Source organism: Aricia agestis, chromosome Z (genome assembly GCF_905147365.1).
Source record: "Aricia agestis chromosome Z, ilAriAges1.1, whole genome shotgun sequence".
In the NCBI taxonomy this organism is placed as follows: Eukaryota; Metazoa; Arthropoda; class Insecta; order Lepidoptera; family Lycaenidae; genus Aricia; species Aricia agestis.
In genome coordinates this window covers 27,430,027-27,451,860 of record NC_056428.1, presented here as the reverse complement: position 1 = coordinate 27,451,860, position 21,834 = coordinate 27,430,027, and the positions used below count along the sequence as shown (strand labels likewise).

Sequence of the window (21,834 nt, the reverse complement as noted above, 5' to 3'; positions counted from 1 at the left end):
ACATGAAATTTGGGCGGTAAAAAAGTGGGAGGAAAAAAAAAGTTGGGGGAGGAGGTAAATTTTGTATAGAACCAGTCGATTCCTTCGTCCAATCGGATCTGAAAATTTGCCTAAACACTTTTTGATATAAAATGTAAAAATGTAATATAATGAAAGATGTAATTCATAGTTTGTTAAAATATATCCCTTAAAGCAATGAAAAAGGCACGAAAAGTTATTCCGGTGGTGCTTTACTGCTTTATTGCATCTTACCAGAGCTTTTATGAAGACTTGATGGAATTTTCTTCGCGCTCTTCTGATTTTTTCTGATTCTACATACTAAGTTGGCCGTGAATGACGCCACGAAATCGCGTAGGCCATGGTTTTCAAAGGAGTGAAAGAGATAGCTTTTGCATGAAAATAGAGCGAGACAGTTGAAATGTATGAACAAAATAAAGATGGCGTGTAAACAAAAAACACTATTTTCTATACAATTTCTCTCATACGTCGATTAAAGTAGTAGACAAAAATATTGGTTATTACATAAATTATAAAGGCAAGCGAGCCAACGTACCTTTTATTTCTGTTAATTTTAGTTAATTTAAGTAACTTATAATAATGCGTTACTCTCATTACTTCGAATCATTACGTCGAAATGTTGCCGACAGAGCTTGGTATAGTAGTCACGTTACGTCAGTAGCTATGGTGACGACTTTGCGGGCACAGCACAAGCTAGGTTAATCAGGGCAGGCACGGTCGCAGCCTGAAATTTTGGAGGGGGTCATTCACTATAACAAAAAAATTCCTTTTATTATTTGGCAAGATTTTGAGATTTTTCAATTTGATCTTAGATTTTGGGGGGGAGAGGGGGGGGGTCATGCCCCCTGTGACCCCCCCTTCGGACCGCTCCTGAATCAGGGTATGTTCGGACACAGAGTAAGTCCGGATAGTTCAACTTATAAATAAATTAGTCCGTATTTTTTTTGCCTGGCACTACGGGCATATTAACTATACTAGAGATCGCCCAATGGTCGAAATTCGACCTTAGTTTCAACGACATTAATTTAGGACTACTACCTATATTTTGTAAAAAATATTGACTTTATCATATTTTTTTCAACTCTTGTCTCTGGGACTCAGCTGATCTCAGACTGGCCGTGTAGGCATTGTCTATAAGATTCAATAAAAAAAAAACATAATTCATTTTCAATTTGTCACCTTGTTGTCAACAGACTTCAACCATAAACAAAGGAGTAAAATTCGTATGTAAAGGCTTGTCACTCAAAAATCTGTCATTTTTCCTAGTGTGTGTGTTGTAGTGTGTGTAATGTTTTATTTGTTAAAAAAATGTATGATAAAAGCATTATTTCAAAATAATATTAGCTCGATGCACTCCTTCACCATATTAACTATAACTGTGCAAAATTTCATACACCTACGTTTGCCTATTTTTCGTCAAAAGGGATACAAAGTTTTTGGCTCACGTATTAATATATAGATCTACGCCATACTGAAATGCAACCGCAAACTGTAGTACTTATTGTAATTGTAGTTTAATTTAGCGTTAACTTGAATTATCCGGACTTACCCTGTATCCGAACTTACCCTGTATCCGAACTTACCCTGATTAACTATATAAAATTATATTATACTTTGTGGATTATGCACACTATCCAGATGTATATTACGTGGAAGTGTTAAATACTTATACTAACGTCCAAATATCTTTTTTTCAATACCTAGTTTGCAAGCAAATGAATAATGTGATTTTCAGAATCATACCTATTTGTGTGAATTCAATGTAAAGTAAATCACAGATCCACCGAAACCATTCGGTCTTTACTTTTAGTGTGAATTTTAGTGTGTAAATTAACATTTCATTTTTCGATATTCATCATAGGTACATAACTTAAGGTATGTTTTTATATTGGTTTGACATTATGAAAAGAAAACATACCTTTCAAAATGTTATGAAGCGGAGCAGGTCTTCGGCGAAATTTGTAGCATAATATGCACAGGGAAACATTAAAATGTAGTATATTTTCGTTTCACGTAGGTTCTAGCACAACATATTATGTATAATGTATATATTTACACTGAAGTTCAGTGTTTAGGGTAAACGAATTGCACTTAAGCCAAGCCGAGGCTAAATTGAATCATTGTATATCATATTGTATGTTTCATGTAAATGTTAATAGGTTTGTAAAAATATATTGAGTATAGTATTAAAAATTATAAATACTAGAGGCTTCCTTAAGTGCGATTGCGTTGTGAACAAAAAGTGAACAATTATTGTTTACTTTCAAAACGATGTTACTCTAAAGTGATGAAAAATAAAGATTCTTAGTACCATAAAGGCTATAACATAATTTATTCCATATAATTGTATAGCAACTATTGGATTGTATTCAATATAATTGCAACATGATTATTATATCACAGAATAAGAACACTTAAACATACACGCGCGTCTATCACGTCCGCCGCCGAGTGTGCCCAGTGCCCACCGCGCGCATTAAATACTAATTATTGTAGTGAAACCAAAGTGGAAGGAAGTTTACTGTGTAGCTGTTCATCTGTTCTTATTTATTAAACTGTGATTAAATTTTTATAATCTAACGAATACTGTATAATATATAGTTAAGTTAAATAATTCTGTATTTAATTATTCGTTTAGATATCGCAATTGACAGAAACTTAAATCCAGAATTATTATAATTTCTAATGTAACAGATACAATAATAATTGTTGTTAGCAGTAGGAATATATTTTCTAATTTTTTTTTTTACTTTTAAGTGAACCAACTTGTTTTGTTATAGGTTTGTTAGTTAATTTTATATTGACTTGCTTACTTATAAAAATATTTACTTAATAGAGGTTGTCTTTATCTGTTAAGTGAGAAACTTAAGACAAATAACGCATAAGTTGTCAGCGTTATAAATATTTTTAAAAGTAACTATGTATGTGTGTAGACAGCATTTAGAATGTAAGCTTGTACTGATTGATGCCTTGGGTGGTTTTCTAAATGCACTCTACACTTATTAATAAGCTACGACGATGTTAAATCACAGATATTGTCGTTAAGTAATGTAAAATATACAATAGTATTAATAGATCATTGGAATTAAAATAAATATTTCGATGATTGGGGAGCAAAACTAAAGGTTTTCATATGCGAGCCTCGGGAAGTTTTTTTGATATTTATTAATGTACAGCGAGGAGCTTAAAGTAAGCGTTGTTTATTAAAAGAATTTAGATTTGTTCCTCAATAAAAATGGCCATTTAAAAAAAAGGAAATTTTATTTACTTACTAACAGTTTTACAGTTAAAATATAAGGGCGCTTTTCTTGTCATGCGTGTTGTGTCACCCGCGCGCGGATGGTCCGCATGTGGGTGACAACATGCTCAGACTGCGCGTGATGTCCGCATGACTGGACAAACATCTATGAAATGATAGGATGCGGGCAACTTTCATGAGGACCAGATCTGCGCACGGGCGATAACACGCATGACAGGAACGGGGCTCTTATTATGCTGGCTTCTCACGGCGCGTAATATCACGAGCCGCGCCGAGCCGATATTTTGTAGTGAGCGAGCACGAGCCAAATTTTTTAGTTATCGACTTCAATCGGATCGGACGCGCTATCAACTCGGGAACAGACCGGCATCGCATAGCCGCGCAGTCAACCAGCGCCAACTCGGCTAGGCAGTTCTGAACCATAAAGTTAATATACCTAGCGGAATAGAGAAACAAAGGCCTGAGCAAGAGAGACGTCACTACCAGTAACACAGCGTGGTAAAAAGAGACGTGTGATACATGACAGCAGCACTCTTTTTTTGACGTCCAGTCGGCACGCGTGCCGCACGTTGACAATTTAATCTCATAGAAACATGATTTCTATGAGATTCAGTCATGCTTGTGTAAGTGTATACGTACACATATTTTTACACACAGATGAAACTAATTTCGGTTTCGTTTGACAACTCAAGATTGTTGATCTATTCCGCTAGGTATATTCACTTTATGGTTCTGAACATGACCTCATAATATGGCAATTTCGCCGTGGCGAATGAGTAAATTTTCATCAAAATCTGTCCAGTCGTTTCGGTGCCTAATCAATGCAAATAAATCGTTTTCTTCATTGTATTAGAATATGATTGTTTTATAGCCTGTCAAGAAAGTGAAGAAATTAAAAAGTGGCAACATCGTAGTGTCATCCCTCCCAAATCAATCTAAGAAAAAGTGATGACACTACGATGTTACCACTTTTTAATTTCTTCACTTTCTTGACAGACTATACATTTTGAATCATGGATCGAGTACCTGAGAGTATATTACTTACCAGGGATCACTATTACAGCAGTTCTCAAACTTTTTGGTAACGGAGCTCTCCTTTGAAAAGCGAAATTTTTGCTGGAACCCTAGGTGACTTTCCGATCTTTGCCGCAAGCGGACCACGACTACGACCGACAAAAATTCAAATAAAATACCACTTTACGACATAGTCTATAGGTTTCATTTTACTCTACGCCACCACTACAGATAGTCGGACTATAAAAGTTAGTTTATAGTCCGACTGCCGACAAGGCTTTAAATCAGATGTTCCCAAACTCCTTTGGCCCACTTTTACACGGTTTAGAAGGTGTTGGTACACACCTACTGCGGAGCCCTTGAAGCACTTACCCCTACAATAGATCTGGACAGTGAGCAGTGGACAGTATGGTTGGGTGGGACTTGATCATGAAAATTATCAAAAACTAGCGGTACACTAATATATATTCTGTGGCGGTACTACGGAACTCTACATTGCGCGTGGCCCGACACGCACTTGGCCGGTTTTGAAATACATATTAAAACGATTCAACATTTTTAATCTGTTCTTAACAATTTTACCGATTTTCAGCTTGGTGCGAATTTATGCAACCTCAAATGTCTAACTTGATTGGGGTATGCATGGGGTATGAAGGCGCGCGATGTTCAATATCAACCCTAGACGGTCAATAATATTTCGCAATACGTGATATTGTTCAATATTATTGTAGGTCTAGGCGCCCACTTAAAGATCGGAAAGTCACTTTAAGATGAAAAAAAAGTAAGAGCATTTTGCAATGCTAGTTAATTATTGTCAAATGAACATCCGATGACCGATATCGATAGTTTTGTCACAGTATAGCAATATGACATATTATGCTATACTGTGGTTTTGTAAAGTGACTCCATGCTGCCTGTAGAAATTTCACTAGTAAGTACAATGATATTCTATGTTACTAACGTAACTAGAACACGCGTTGCCACTTCGAAGATGCCTGCAGGCATATCTCACATACATAATGACATAACGAATATATGACTTGACATTGTCTTTTGAACAAAAAAGTGGTTACGCATTTCTGAGAATCATTGCTACTCTAGTATTTTAGAAACTCATTGAGTAAGTACCTACTAGTGACATTGCCAATGTGTGCTTCGCGAAGCACACATTGAGAATGGCTGCCCTATTACAATACCTTTATATTTCAAGCGACTTAAAAAAAAGTAAAGAAGGGAATAATATTAACAATTAATGACTTAACTAGAAAAAAATCCAAAAAAAATATTTTTAAGGGTGGGTTGCACGAGCTGCTCTAGCATGGCCACAGCAGAAATGCGAAAGTATAGAATCTCTGTGGAGATTAACTGAAGGCCTGCTATGCCGTTCCGATCTTTACTGCGGCTAGGCGTGGTTATAGTTACAGTGATGGTCAAAGTTATGGTTATAGTTAAGGTTACCTTAACTTTAACCTTAACTTTGGTATTTGACCACAGAATTTGACGGATGTCTGTTGCTGTTGCGGTTATGTTTATCAGTTATCGTTGAATACGGCGTCCATTATTGACTTTAAGCTTTTACCATATAGTTAATATCATTGACATAGGTCCTTGGTTACCTAGCGCAGCTAGATCAATGTTGGTTTATAACATTTAAGTACAAGAGTATAAAATATTTTTATTAAAATACTAGAAAGAGTTTAATGGTTGTGGGAGGTTTGCGCCGATAGTTCTTCCTTGTTTGCTCAAAAAAACATGTTTATGACCATGTCCCTTAATGCAATGTTTAGTTTTTATGTTGTACCTTCCGACGCCGGGACAAACTGTAGCCGGTACGTGTCCACGCGGCTTATCATAGCTGCTGTTGAAGGGATATGCCCATTCCTTCAAAACCGTAGGCGGATTCACCGTGTAATGCGCCGGACTCGGGTCTTCCGCCCGTTTCAGACACAAGGATAAGTCCACCAAAGCGTTGCGCCCTCTATAAGGCGATTCACGGTTGGTTTTGTTCATTTCACCGAAATGCGACTTCTCATACCTCGCTAGGGTGTCTTTCAGCTTCGTAGGCCAAGTTGCGGAGACGCATTTGGATGAGCTGAAGCGGTTCCTTATGGTGGTGTTGTCGCGAGGACCGGTGAACAAATCGTAAGGGCCGCGAGTGGACACCACTGTCCTCGATTTCTCCTCAATGCTACCCCCGTCTTTGACTTTGTATCGATTAGGAGCTATAGACCAATCGACGATCTTAGTTCTAAATCTGCAGGGTTCCGACCACTCGAAGGATGGTATACTGGAGTGCGGGCCGTACGGTGCCTTGTACGATTTAGCCCTGTGATATGTGCCCGGTGGTGGAGCATTATTTATGACGGTTATAAATCGGAGATTTTTACTGAAATTTGGGCTTTTTGCTATCGACCCAGCATCTTTGCGTTCGTACCATGCCGGTCCGAGGATAGATTTAAACCATTTTCGTTCTCGAAGTATCGCAGTGTTGCGGTATCCCAAGTTTTTGGCCCACTCCTCTAGTTCGATTTTATGCCTCCACGGTCCTTTGCCCGTTTGGTTGATTTTGGTGTATTCGCATATTTTGGACGTGTCTTTTGGACGGTATAAACATGGATCACATGCTTGGGGCCTTTTCGTGTATAAACCGCTTCGATCTAGACAGGGATGAAGCGTGATTTTACCGAACCTCGGTGAACCGCTACCGAAAGGTGCTGTGTTGATCGACGCCGGCAAGCTTCTATCCATTTCTGTTTAGACATTTAAAAAATTGAATATCTATTAAAGTATGTGTAGATGCTTGATGAATAATTAGGCCAAATAATTATTACTGTTTACAACTGACATTGACATAATTTATTGTGTCCTAACTATGTACAGAGTAAAAAAAGTCTGAAAAATTGATTCATGGGCATTTAAGTGACAATGTATTTTTACATTTAAGTGACAAGGTACACGGAACAATTTGTCGTTTCGATCGATCGTCAAGAAAATCGTCCAATCGATCTTTTGAACGTAAAATCGTTTGCGATATTGCTACACACGTACAATTTGTCGTTCGATTTTAACAGCGAGGAGATAAATCGTTACGATAATTGTCAAAATCTGTCGAGTGGGCTTGACAAAAGCTGACCGAATAACGTAGGCTCGCTCGCTCTCTATCACTACCTACAGGTCCTATGAGGGTCCTACACATCAATTTCTCTGATTATAACTTACGCGAAATCTTTAGTCAATAGCTGGTCATGAGGCATTTTAGCTTTAGCTTTAGGCAGATCTAGTAGGTCCTATACTAGCACAGATATAAAATGCCTATTATATATTTTAGTCTTACCTAACCGTGAAAGGAGTCAAGACTTAGATAATATTGTTAGGTATAAAAAATATTGGTAGTTCCTTGCTACAGTGGTCAGTGTTCCAATTCTAGGACTTAGATACTAGGTACATGAACATCTGAACTAAACTGAAAAAGGAAATCAAACACTTGGCCCATCAATCCTTTAATTAATTGCCAAAGTCAACGTCGTAAATTACTATTAATTAGTACGACAATAGTTGAAAACGCCATCTTCCGGTCAAACGCGAGCAACCTCCTAATTACTGCAGTAATTCCAGAAGACGTTTACAATTAATACAATCTGTTATTTATCAACGATATAAAGGCACGCTTAACAGTAGCATTACGAGCGTTTACAGGATGAAACGCATGAATTGGGGAAACTCGTAAGGGGGCCGGTAGTCTGCATTAGTAAACACCGCGCCTTCACATCGAAAATCGATGGGGGGAGGGTGGCGACCGCGCGTGCGCCCAACGTGCCGCTTCCGCGTGTCGTCTGCGGGCCTCTGATGCAAGCGCACGCCCGCTACCTGTAGCCAGAACTTGTTGCGAGGGCCACCTGTTAACATGGAGGCGCCGTGAATCAAAAGGTAAGTAAAACCCATCTTACACCGCCAGCGAGTGCCGTTAGCGCGAATGTATAAGTTGTAACCGCTGATACAAAATAACAAAACTTGTTAACTTCCGAATGTTCGCGCGTAATTTTGCCGCATGCGTAAACAGCGAATCAACGCTATAAACTTTTTATTTTATTAATTGTTCCTTATATCATTTAAATTCATTAACAAGCCTAAAGCGTGATTGATTATTAATAACATAATTTTTTGCTATCTAAGTATACAAAATTGTGTCGGCATTTTACGCCGATGTTCTTTTGTTTCAAAGAACTTATTAAGGTTAGGTTTATTTATTTTTATTTAATTTAGTAAAAATGCCATAGCTGTAATAGAAAATTGTGTTCACTTTATTACATTTTAAATTCGGGAAACAAAGATTTTTAACAATTTAAAGTTCTTTGTTTATCATCTTAAAGCCAGCTGTGCTTCTTTTCTCCATCATGTTTGCTTTAAGTATAATATTTATCAGGCATCTGTAACAACGTTAATAATGTATAAGGAGACAGTACGGTGTATTAATTTTTAAGCAAGTGTACAGACCTTTTGGGGTTATTTCACTTTCGATACGACTTTTATTTCAATGACATAAGGTTCATTCTTATAAAAGTCGGGGGCAAAATATAACTGAACAGATTCGTGCGGCGTAGCGCAGGCTTCAGGAACATGGCGCTTACTTCGTATTATAAGTAGGTACTTATTACTTTCATAATTTCTTTCAACATGCTGTAATTTTTTTTGTCATCTATCGCTATTAGGGATATTGACATAATTATTCATTTAAACACTTACGGATTTGGTCACGCAACAGTTTTCTTTTATGTTTCGGCTCGAAACAAAGTAACGACACTAGATAGTAGTTAAGTAAGTATTTTATTAAGTATTCTATGTCCATGTTCATGGAAGGCATCTGAGTTCCTAAACAATCTGTAAATATTTAAAACAATAAAATAGACCTAGGCCATGAGTTAGTCATTTCAGCATACCTACATAGTGTTTTCCTGTAATCGAAACAAATTTTAATGACTTCCTTTGTTTGCGCGAATGTTAACAATGGTTACTAGATATTGATTCAGGCAGACGGTGGACCTATTGTTTGTGACCACTCTTCCAAACAAGATTGATGTCAAATTCAGTCTGCACTCTGCAGGCCACAACTGACATTGAACTTGATACCCGCGACCGCTATTTACTTGTGAATACATTTCTCTAATAATAATTTCAGACAATTGGTACCTATTTTATTATAAAACTTTTTTGGGGTTTTCAATAATAAAGTTTATTTAAGTTTATAAAAACGTCCAAGACTCGTTTACTACTTGTAAACTTAGGGTGGGTAGCACCAACTAACTTTAACTATAACATATATATATATTATTTTACCGGAGGCCCAATCCCCTACCCTATTCCCTTCCCTGTTCCCTTATTCCCTTCCCTTCCCTTTCCTATTACCCTATTCCCTCTTAAAAGGCCGGCAACGCACTTGCAGCTCTTCTGATGCTGCGAGTGTCCATGGGCGACGGATGTTGCTTTCCATCAGGTGACCCGTTTGCTCGTTTGCCCCCTTATTTCATAAAAAAAAAAGAAAAAAAAAGTCAAATGAACTGTCAAATCCCTAGTAAAAGTCCATAATGGACGCCATATTTGACGATAACCTGAACCTTAACTACCTATAATTACTACGCCTCTGTTGCAACCCACCCTTAATAAGCTTCCAATAATATATCATTTAAATAGATTTCTATTTCCTTCCTTCCAATAGATCATTTTAATAATCTATAATAATATGTCCTAGGAGTTAAATTGGTAGGTTACTGATATCATTGTTATTAAATTATATACTATACTGTAATGCCTAGCTACATATAATTAATTGTTATGAGCGAAATCTGCCTACAAACTGTTGTACAGTTTGGCAGAAAAAAAAATGTATGATAGCTGTATCTGTTTATTGAATAAACCTTTTTTTCATTTTCATTTCATTTTCATTTCATATTTTTTAACATTAACATTGACAATAAATGTATATGTATTATAATTATATAATAACTATGGACGCTTCGCGATTTAAATTTAAAATTATTAAATTATTGCGAGAGTATTTTTTAACTGAGCTGATAAAATTTCGTTTAAATTTGGAATGTAGGTATTAAACCAGATAAAGGATTTCGGTGTTAGTCTGCCTATTCCAATTTTGATGCCCTTTGATTCTAATTGAGAAGGAAGGAAAATTTCAAGGACTACCACAAATATTCATCATAGTTGTTTTAATAGGTAGAGTTATCATAATAATTTAAAAGATAGAAAGCTTTTTTTTTATTTGCTCGCCGAACATAAGATATTGGTATACTTAAAATCAGTCTTTATAATGTTGTTGTCTTGTTTCCAAGCTTATAAATGATGTAAAATTATCGATCTATCGAGAAGTGAAGGCTGTACCTTCGCAAATGTCTAAAGAAACTTTGAAATTGAATTTTATATAAACGTGCTGCATTTATATTTGTAAATGATTCTACATGTTGTAAGTACACAGGTTTTGTTAAAGTATTCAGAAATTCGTTATTAAAATAGTTAATTATAGGCCTAATAAGCAAATGTTTTGAAGAGCTCAGAAAATTGTAAATTGCGCCACACGAAAGCAATTTGATATACAGGTTTCAGTCAATATTTAGGTAAAGGCTCGGAAGTTTAAACACTCGTTCAAAAACGTCTTCCAAATACTTAATTGAGTTATTACTTATTAGTTTATTCGGTGCGTGAACCACAACTCTATTCCAACCACCCATGCTCGCAAAAAGTGAACGTTTTTAGATTTTTACATAATAGCCGAGTGCGTATTGAATGGCGTCAGACAATTTTACAAATAAAAAAGTTAGTTCCCGAACCGGTGGTAGGCATCATGTAGGACATTCTGAAACATTTATTTTAAATTTATTCAGAAATAAAACAATTTTGATTTTTTTTAATCAGCCCCTCTAACTAGAATCACTCAGATATAGGGAATATGCATGACGACAATATTTTTTTGGTTGGTAAGTAGGCAAGTAAAGGACCATTTAAAATAGAAACATTAGTAAAAAAATGACTCCGATAGCTTAAAAAAAGCCATCATAAAGTAGACCTTCCCAAATGCTCTAAACAAAATGTTAGCTAGCTATGACGTCATGCCTAGCTAGATTGTACGCATCGCGGGAAGATTTTGTTCGATAGCTATGTTAAGTATTGCGTTTATAAAGTGGTTTCGTAAGAAAAAATGTTAAAAATGTATAACTTATCGAATGGTAAACAAACATTTGGAAATTTTATAAATAAATAGACTTGACTATCCAATTCTAAAGGCTCATAACATAAGTTATACATAAGTTATGAAGCTGAAATTTTGAGAATACTTATTTTTATAGTGGTGTCTTTATCTATTAAAAAATTAGTTAAAAGATTATAGTAATCGGTTCCCAAACGGCGGAGTAATCGTTGAACATAAAAAATAATAATGAACATAACAACTCCACCATTTTGTAAGTTGGTTAAAAATGTAGCCTATGTAGTCGGTTAAAAATGTAATCCAGGATGTCAGCTACCTCCTTGTAAAAATTGTCGAAATCGCTCCAGCCGCTTAAGCGTGAAGAAGTAACAAACATACAAACTCACACAGTCGCCCGTACAACAGTAAAAAAATTGGTCTTTGAGCACTGCTACTTTCACAGTGAACTCTCTACAAGGAACACACCCTAAAGTATTATCACTTACTTAGTTTTGTTACATTCTGTATAAGACTAAGGCTTAGGCCAAACCTTTTTTTTTCCTACGCGACCACGCGAATGCGAAGCGGGAGCGTAAATACAAAACACACATTTGACAAATTGTCAAACGTGTGTTTTGTACTGACGCTCCCGCTTCGCATTCGCGTAGTCGCGTAGGTTTGTTCAAACCTTTATTGCCGCACTCACTGCCGCACTCAGAGTGGAACATTATAGCACAATTATAGTTACTTAAATGTAATTAATTCAAAATTTTGACATGAGCCCCATACGTTATCTGCCAAACTCATCATTAAATTGAAGTATCATCATTAAATGTCTCTGAGTGCAGTAAGACGTCATTATACGAATAATAAAAACTATTTATTATTCGTTGACCGTACTCGTGCTACTTTACTGACGTAGCTATCTTTCGTAGACATTCGTAGCACCGTAGCATCAGCGTAGCACGCCGCGCGCCGCGCCGTAGCGCCGTAGCGCCGTAGCGCCTAGCTAAATATTATCGTTTTTTTAGGAGTTAGGACCACATGCTTTTGCGGTAGGATTAAATAATTCAAGTTCTAGTCAGGGCGAGCGAAGTGAACCCTAGTATATCCCACAACCTGAGAACTTTTGTGGTACACTTTACGGAAAAACTATCACGCCTATTGATTTGTGCTTTAACATAGTAATTTTTATTTATATGTAGATGTGTTATCATCGGTCAGTCAAGGCTTGGTTACTATTAAAATGTGAAAAAACTGCCTTAAAGATTATTATCACACGGAAAAATGAAGATCGGCTTTTAGCCAGTAATACTTAATTCAAGCTTTATGCTTAAGCGGGTAGTGGAGCACCATGGGGTTTTGGTGGGTAGACCGTACGCCAGGGGAGTCCCACATACCCCGGCCGATGTCCCCAATCCGCCGGGGATACGTAAAGCATATACTTATGTAAGAAACGCCCACGTTAAGATCCAGGTTAAAGTCGATCTTGGGTGAAAAGTTAAGTAATACCATAATATCATATAGTCTAGTTCTATGCATTTATGAAAAATTGTAAAGGTCATCGTAATTTGAATTTCTCCCCAAAACTCACCCTATAAAATAATGGTAAGTTATTGGTTCAGGATATTGGATAGGAAAATAACATATTATTATACTAGAGGACGAACGCAACTCCGTTGCACCAAAATTCGTTTATCGCGCGGGAACCGTACATTTTTTCGGGATAAAAACTATCCTATTATAGGATAGGATTCATATAGCCTTTCTCGGGACTCAAAATATCTCCATGCCAAATTTCAGCAAAACCGGTTTTGCAGACAGACAGACAAACAGACACACTTTCCCATTTATAATATTAGTATGGATGAAAACCGTTGATATAATGCAAGAATACAATTTTTTTCCTAACCAGTTTACTACTAGTTACGTTTTTCCTAAAAAAAGGCGTCTAAAATATCATTTTAAAAGCTTTTATTTAACTTGCTCTGTATGTATGTAAGTACGTGTCGTGTCGGGTCGGGTCGTCTCGTGTCGTGTCGTGTCGTGACGTGTCGTGTCGTGTCGTGTCGTGTCGTGTCGTGTCGTGTCGTGTCGTGTCGTGACGTGACGTGACGTGTCGTGTCGGGTCGGGTCGTCTCGTGTCGTGTCGTGTCGTGTCATGTCGTATCCAAAAGTGAAATTTAATTTTTTAGTCGTGTAGAAATAAACGGAATATTGCAACTCACTAAATAAAGACATGATTTTTTTACTGATCAAAATCGAGGACTTAAGTTAATCATATTTTATCAAGTTCTTGAAACAAAACAAATTACAATCAAGTGGACTTGGAAATCTAGCCAGAGATAGGTACCTAACTAAAAAATAAAAAATAAATTTTAAGCAAAAAACTTTATGAAAAAAAGCTTTTATTTAAATACTTTAAAAAGAAGAAAATAAATTTCTCTTTAAAAATTTTGACTGTTAAGTTATATCCTCAATATATTATACAATTTGCATGATAATAAAAGCTTGTCGCGAGACTTATCAATCTGTCAGTATTTATTTACTTTTACAAAATAAAAAATATAGCATAAATTTACTCAGATAAATAGGTACTAGTTTATAAAAGTATTTAATATTTATAAATCACGCGACAAGCTTTTATTATCATGCAAATTGTATAAAATATTGAGGATATAACTTAATAGTTAAAATTTTTAAGGAGAAATTTATTTTCTTCTTTTTAAAGTATTTAAATAAAAGCTTTTTCAAAAAGTTTTTTGCTTATAATTTATTTCAATCCTTTTTGCATGTAAATAGGATAGTGTTAAATGTAAATAATTGAAAAATTCAATTAATTATATTTTTTACATTTAACTCGCTGTGCTGCAGCTGTGCTGGCCGAACTGATGGATGATGCATTAAAACATAAATTGATTACTTTTGGGGAGTGTAAAATCTGGTAAAGTAAATTTTATTACCTCTATAATATTAATTATTTAAACCGAGTTTTATGTTAAAAGCATTTTAATAGTTACCTTTTACAGCATATTATACATTTATTCAAATTGCAAATGGATATGGCACTGACTTTAAGTTATTTATTTTTTCCAAGAACATTACGTCTTTCACTTAATTACAGAAACTTAACAAGTGTTTTAAAACTTAACCGATTTTTTCCGTTATTTATAGGAATGATAAAATTTAAAGATTATAGATATTGAAATTATTTTTACATTTGTACTATAACACAAAACGAATCGAACGAACTACGTAATTTTTAAGGAAAACTGTTGAGTTTTCCTTAAAAATTACGTAAGTTGAAGTTGAAGCGAAGTATTGTTGAATACTTCGCTTCAGTTAAATACAAAATTAATAATTTACAGCATTGTAAATGATTGATTATAATCTCAGAACAATTTTATACGTGGGAGAGCCATGCTTCGGCACGAATGCGCCGGCTCGACCGGATAAATACCACGTTCTCACAGAAAACCGGCGTGAAACAGCGCTTGCGCTGTGTTTCGCCGAGTGAGTGAGTTTACCGGAGGCCCAATCCCCTACCCTATTCCCTTTCCTACACTCCCCTATTTTTGCTCGTTTGCTCGTTTGCCCCCTTATTTCATAAAAAAAATATAATACTAGTTTAACTAGAACTACTTTTAAAATATCACTAGATTATAATCTGGGGGCACGGCAGTGCCCCCTCCAAGTCGAGTAAAAAAGCGGCACGGCCGTACTATCCTTTTCTCGAACCAATTCAGGCTCTTTTTGACCCCCTATAACTTCGTTGTGGATAAACCAATAAGCCAGAATTAGTTGTTAAGCAAGCATTGTATAAACACGGTATATTTAAAATTTTATTCAATTTGCACCAGTACTTTAAGAATTGTAACTTGTTAAAGTTTCTTAATTTTGTCACTGACTGACTAACTAACCGATCACCAAAAGTCTAAGGTACTTCTAGCAGACATAGAACCTTAACATTTAGAATATAATTAGTGTTAGTTTTAGACACTTAAACTAAACACTAATTATATTCTAAATTCAAGGAAAAATTCAAATATTTCAAAATTTCTGTCCAGTTTTCTAGATACACTAACTTCGTAAATAACTTTGTAATCCCATATGAATGTATAGGATTACAAAGTTACATTTGCGGTTTATGAATCATTGTACCCGTACCATCAATATCTCCGGTTTATCGTCGGTAGAGAGATATCTATCTATCTATGTCCAAGTTGATCTATTTATTTAAAACATGAAAGATTTTTAATATTGATATGATAATAACTTACGTAATAACTTGAGACAGAAGGTCCCCTAGGTAGGGACTGAATAAATTAACCGACTTGGTATTGCATGGATCTCATACATTTTTATGGTATAAAGACTGAGTTGCGAGACTTGGTTTTTTTACAGGATGTTTTTGATGGGATTGTATTTTGCACCCGCGCAAATATGATGCGCCTGGAGTAGGGCTCCAGGTGAATATATTTGTTGCGCCCAAACGAAGGACCCGAGTGTACAGTTACTGAGTTTCGAACCTTATCACCTTGCAATAAAGGCGAATTGAGCTTTCTGTACCACCATGTAATTTCCCCGCACAGTGCGTGGACACGATTCGGCACTAGTTTGTAGTGCATTTCTGGTGCATACTGACGTGCTACAGGTTGCTCCGTCAGACCTGTTGATTATATTTTATCAAACTGCCCCAGGCAATAAAGTTTCCTCGTTGATGTGATTTATTTTGTTTAAAAATATTTTTCGAAATGACAAGTACATTAATTAATTTAAAAATGTTGTTTCTTCATTTTTTTTAATCTGTGAGTTACGTAATTTATAAACTTTATCACAAGTGAAAAGTTTAGTTTAACGCGTTAAAAATTAATACTATTGAGTTTTGATTTTTATCGATTTCGACTAAGTAATAATGTATAATTATATATTAACTAATTTAAACATACATTATATATCATATATAAAATAATAATAAAAAAAACATAGAACATTTAAGTATTTAAGGTAGTCGTGTGTTACTGTTAAGTGTTAGTGAAGTGTTTTAACTTTTAAGTGATAAGCATAGAGAAAACTATAACAACACATAACAAATTAAAGACGCTTCTTCAAGTGAACTTCTAGTGGAGCCAAAACTTTTGAAGTGGATTATAATATTCTAAAACCAAAAAAATAAGTATGTAATTTGTAAATAAAGTTTACTGCTAATGATTAATAGTGTTAAAAGGTATAAAATTGTCTAAAATATAGCAATATCTCATTCACAAGGACAAAAGCAACAAAACTTTTATTGTTGTGAAAAGGCGAATGTCCTGGACACTATAATATTATAGTGTAAAAAATTAACGTGCTTAATATAGTGTAAAAAACTCAAAGTGCTTAATATAGCTAAAAAACTTAAAGTGCTTAAAATAGTGTAAAAAACTTAATGTGCTTATGTAATATAAAATAAAAGATCGACTTAGACGGACTATACCTACTGTAAACTAAGATAAACTATACGTAAGAACTCTACGGACTTACTTAACTAAAACAAAAATAATCGATAAAATCTAATTACTTGGAGTCGTTCTAATACGTAAGTACTAAGTAGTCTAATGAATAGCAGTTCTAAATTTTGAAACATTATTATTAATAAATTGTAATCAAAAAACTTTTTGAAAAAAAAGCTAAGTTTATTTAAATACTCTAAAAAGGAAAAAAAATATATCTCCTTAAACATTTCAACTATTAAGTTATAACCTCAATCTTACATATAAAATTCTCGTGTCACAACTCCGAAACGGCTTTATGCATATATACATTTGTTACCAAATTTTATATATATATGCATATTCAGTAGGTCTGAAAATCGGCTACTGGCTACTGATATTATGCATTTGCTGAATAAATAATAGTAAAAAGTTATTACAACTCGAGACTGACGGCGACCATTGTTTGTGCGACGGGATAGCGATGGATGTTGCCATGGTGCCATACCTATTTAGTCACTTCAATAAAAATAATATCCAGGGCGAAATACTTTATATGGCAAAACAACATTTGCTGGGACAGCTAGTATATTATAAAATTTTCATGATAAGAAAAGCTTGTCACGTGATTTGATTTTATTTTAACAAGTTTACTAAATACTGACAGATGAGTGATGACAACATAGTTTAAATTTTTAAGGAGCATTTATTTGAGGAGGAGAATTTTTTTTTAGAGTAGCATTTAAATAAAAGCTTTTTTTTTCAAAAAGCTTTTTGATTAAGTATAATTTATTTTTTGTTTTTTAGTTATTCTCTGGCAAGATTTCTTAGTCTGTTTGATTGTAGTTTGTTTTGTTTTAAGAATTTGTTAATCTGTTAACTTAGTCCTTAAGAAATCGTACTTGATTTTGACCAGTGAAAAACCATGTCTATATTTAGCGAGTTGTTATATTCCGTTTATTTCTGCACATACTGCAGAAGTAATACTCCCGTATCTTGTATGAGCCGCCATATTGGATGTAGAATGACATTACATTCGTTTTCGAGTGCTTTTTTCAAACCTACGCGACCAGGCGACTGCAAAGCGGGAGCGTCAAATTGCGTCAAGTTGTCAAATGTGTGTTTTGAATCAAAATCATAAAGTTAATATACCTAGCGGAATTAAAAAACAAAGGCCTGAGCAAGAGAGATGTCACTATCAGTAACACTGCGTGGTAAAAAGAGGCGTGTGATACATGACAGCAGCACTCTTTTTTTTGACGTCCAGTCGGCACGTGCCGCACGTTGACAATTCAATCTCATAGAAATCATGTTCAATCATGCTTGTGGAAGTGTATAAGTACACATATTTTTACACACAGATGAAACCAATTTTGGTTTCGTTTGACAGCTCGAGATTGTTGGTATATTAACTTTATGGTCAAAACACACATTTGACAAGTTGACGCAACTTGACGCTCCCGCTTCGCAGTCGCCTTGTCACGTAGCGCGTAGGTTCGAACAAAGCATTACTCTCGATGATCCCTTTTATTTGATACCAATATTGCAGAAGTGCATTAATAATAAGTAAAAACTATTCCCTTATCTATGATGAGCTGCCATATTGTATGTGGAATGACATTACATTCGTTTCCGAGTTAGTCTCAAAAAAAAAAATACCTTTCATTTAATATCCATATTGTAGGACTGCATAGAAAATAGCTATTTCATCATCTTGGATGGTGGCCATATTGGATTTAGAGTGATGTCATATATCATATCGTGCATTGTCATCCAAACTAAACATGTATGCAAAATTTCAGCTCCATCGGTTAAATGTATGCAAAATTTCAGCTCCATCGGTTAAATATAACTGCTTCAAATTTGAGTTCTAAAATTTCACCCGAACATAATTACATTCATACAGAGCAAGTTAAATAAAAGCTCTTGATAATAATAATAAAAATACAAAAAACAAAATAAATCAAACATTTAAGGGATACTTGCAATAAACTTCCTTTTTATGGATTTTTTTGCTCTATATCAATAACGGCTACACGTAGGCACATTGAAAAATATTCACAAAATACTCAATACTGTTAGTACTTTAATAATTGGTAATAAAATTAAAGAAAATAAATAGTTGAAAATATTTGAGGGGGGTTCCCATACAAAAATATTTTTTTTACGGTATACAGGTAACCCAGCTTCGTGCGGGAGTCCGACTCGCGCATGGCTGATTTTTAGCATGTTACTCCGCTTACTCGCAATAGGCATGATGACTATTTTTTTTCTTATTGGTAATTGAAAGACACTTAAAAAATAGAAACATCGTTGAAAGAATGACTCTGACAGCTTAAAAATTCACCAAGATATGACAATTCAAATATCTCATAAAAAAGACCTGCCCGAAACGCTCCATACAAAGTGCTACGAAAGTATGACGTCAGTCTTTCGTAGTTTGTACGCATCGGGAGACAACTTTGTTCGACAGGTATATTAAATATTGCGTTTATGAAAGCGGTTTCATAACAAAAGTTGCTTATAATTGGATAAGTTATCGAATTGTATACAAATATTAAGAAATTTAATTGAAAAAAAATTCGACTTGAATATCCTAACTTTGAAGGCGCATAACAAAAAAAAATACAAATGCTATCAAGCTGAAATTTTTGGAACACTTATTTTTTACCGTGATTTCTTTATTTTATTAACAAAATTCGCTAATCTTTGACCTTGTCATCATCCCTATTATTCCATATTTTCTCATCTTGTAAACCCTACCAGACTCCAACGGATATTATAATAGGACTAACAAAATTGAATATCTATTTTTATTTTTATAGATACATTTCTAACGACGAAGGTGGATTTTAATCAGATAACCATAAATAGACCTCCTCGACTTATTGCTCCTGTTACCTTTATCATACTCGGGGTAATTTAATAACAAGTTATTACATTGCATTCAGATTCCTCTCAATGAAGGGTATTACTTTTACTAGAAAATTACGTAAGAAATTGCGAGTAAGTATATTGAAATATTTTCCGTTCTGAGTTAATTTATATTTTATAGAATTCCTATATAATAATACTTAATATCTATGGACGCTTCACACCACCTCAGTCTGGCCCGTGGTGAGTAAGTACCTGAACTTCTGAATGACTTGTGTTACGGGTACCAGACAACGGAAATATATTTAATACTTTTATTTATATTATACTATATATATATTTAAGATTTTTATTATATGATACACATATTTAATACACATCCAATGACCAGGAACATATAAAACTTTTTGTTCCGTCGGCGGGATTCGAACCCGCGACCCCCATCATGAGCACTGACGACGCGCTCAACCACTGAGCCGCAGAGGTCGTCAATGCCGATCCTATGTCGATGACGATCCTAATTCCTGTCTATGGACATAGGAAAATAACAAATTATTATATTTGTTTTACCGTTTGTAAAGAAATTACACATAATATTATAATTGTTTACTGTGTGCCTCAAGAGTCAAGACGTAGTCTGTCCAACGCTGACATAATGGATCCACAGAATATCAGGGACTGTGGAGCCCACAGTCATGAACCTGAGTGGATTCCACTTCAATAGTTTGGGCATTACACCACCAACCAATTCGTATCTGCACTATTATGTTTTGTTTTATGGTCATTATTTTTTTTTCTCTTGCGTTGTTGTTTTTTTTTGTGTTTCTGATTACTATCAAGCTACTTGTATTGTGTGGTGTTTTTAAATTTAAATGTACAGAACTTTGTGTAGTGTCCAGATTACTGAATAAACGTTTATTTATTTATTTTATTTAATCATACACTTTAAATGCTGGTTAGTTTACAACAATAGAGCAACAATCTCGAGCTGTCAAACGAAACTGAAATTGGTTTTCATCTTTGTGACAAATATGTGTACGTATACACTTACACAAGCATGATTGAACATGATTTCTATGAGATTAAATTGTCAACGTGCGGCACGTGCCGACTGGACGTCAAAAAAAGAGTGTTGCCGTCATGTATCACACGTCTCTTTTTACCACACAGTGTTACTGATAGTGATATCTCTCTTGCTCAGGCCTTTGTTTCTTTATTCCGCTAGGTATATTAACTTTATGGTTTACACTAATATTATGTCGGTAAATCTGTCTGCTATCAGTAATTTGTCACTTACATCTTTACGCTGAAATCGCTGAATTAATTTAGATGAAACATGTTATGTACTATCAGAGAAGTTGATTCCTATGCAAATCGGGTCTATCAATTGCATAGGAATCAACTTCCTCGATGGTACATATTTTGAGTAGTTGTAATAGAGATTTATGAATATATGTATACTACATATACGATGAGTCATGAGATACAAACACGCCATGAAACTCTGTGTTTATTAACAATTTTCTAAAGAATGCATGTCGGTCCTGTAAAACCATTGTTAATTTTTCTATAAATAAAATAAAATACCAAATATTGAATTTGCATTGAATATTGTGTCGCTCCGCTACGAACGTTATGTCCGGTGGTCGAGTGCAACTTTTTTTTAATTTTATATTATTCCAACTTCAGACATTTTCTGATGGCCTGGGGAGCGAGTAAAACGCTCCCATCGAGAAGAGTCTGCAGCCCACTAAGCAGACGTCCGCTGATGAAGTGGTGGTGTCGTACAGTTCCCTCGAATTCGTCAGGAAGCGGTGGCTAGGAGCACCGTAGAGTTTTAGTGGGTAGGGCCGCGGCACACACCATCTTCGCACGCGGCGAGTCCCACATAGCCGCAGCGGGAGTCCCCATCCCATGCGGAATGCGTCACAGCATTTCTCTACGTAAAAAAAAAAGGGTCCCCGACGTATTGACTTGTTCTTTCCTCTGGACTATGACGACTATAT

At 35.2% G+C, this 21,834-nt stretch overlaps 2 protein-coding genes across 2 annotated transcripts in view; one reads left to right on the top strand and one right to left on the bottom strand.

The window, feature by feature from the left end:
- Positions 1–5,932: 5,932 nt before the first annotated feature.
- LOC121738860 (lymphocyte expansion molecule-like) lies at positions 5,933–7,089 on the bottom strand. The gene has a single exon (XM_042131119.1). The coding sequence runs from the start codon at positions 7,037–7,039 to the stop codon at positions 5,978–5,980; it is 1,062 nt and encodes a 353-aa protein (XP_041987053.1). The 5' UTR covers positions 7,040–7,089; the 3' UTR covers positions 5,933–5,977.
- A 1,049-nt stretch (positions 7,090–8,138) lies between these two features.
- The window catches only part of LOC121738404 (zinc finger protein SNAI2-like), a 55,624-nt gene continuing 41,928 nt past the window's right edge, over positions 8,139–21,834 (top strand). The window contains exon 1 of the mRNA XM_042130431.1: positions 8,139–8,218. The gene's annotated coding sequence lies outside the window, so the exon portion shown is untranslated. The remainder of the gene's footprint in view (positions 8,219–21,834) is intronic.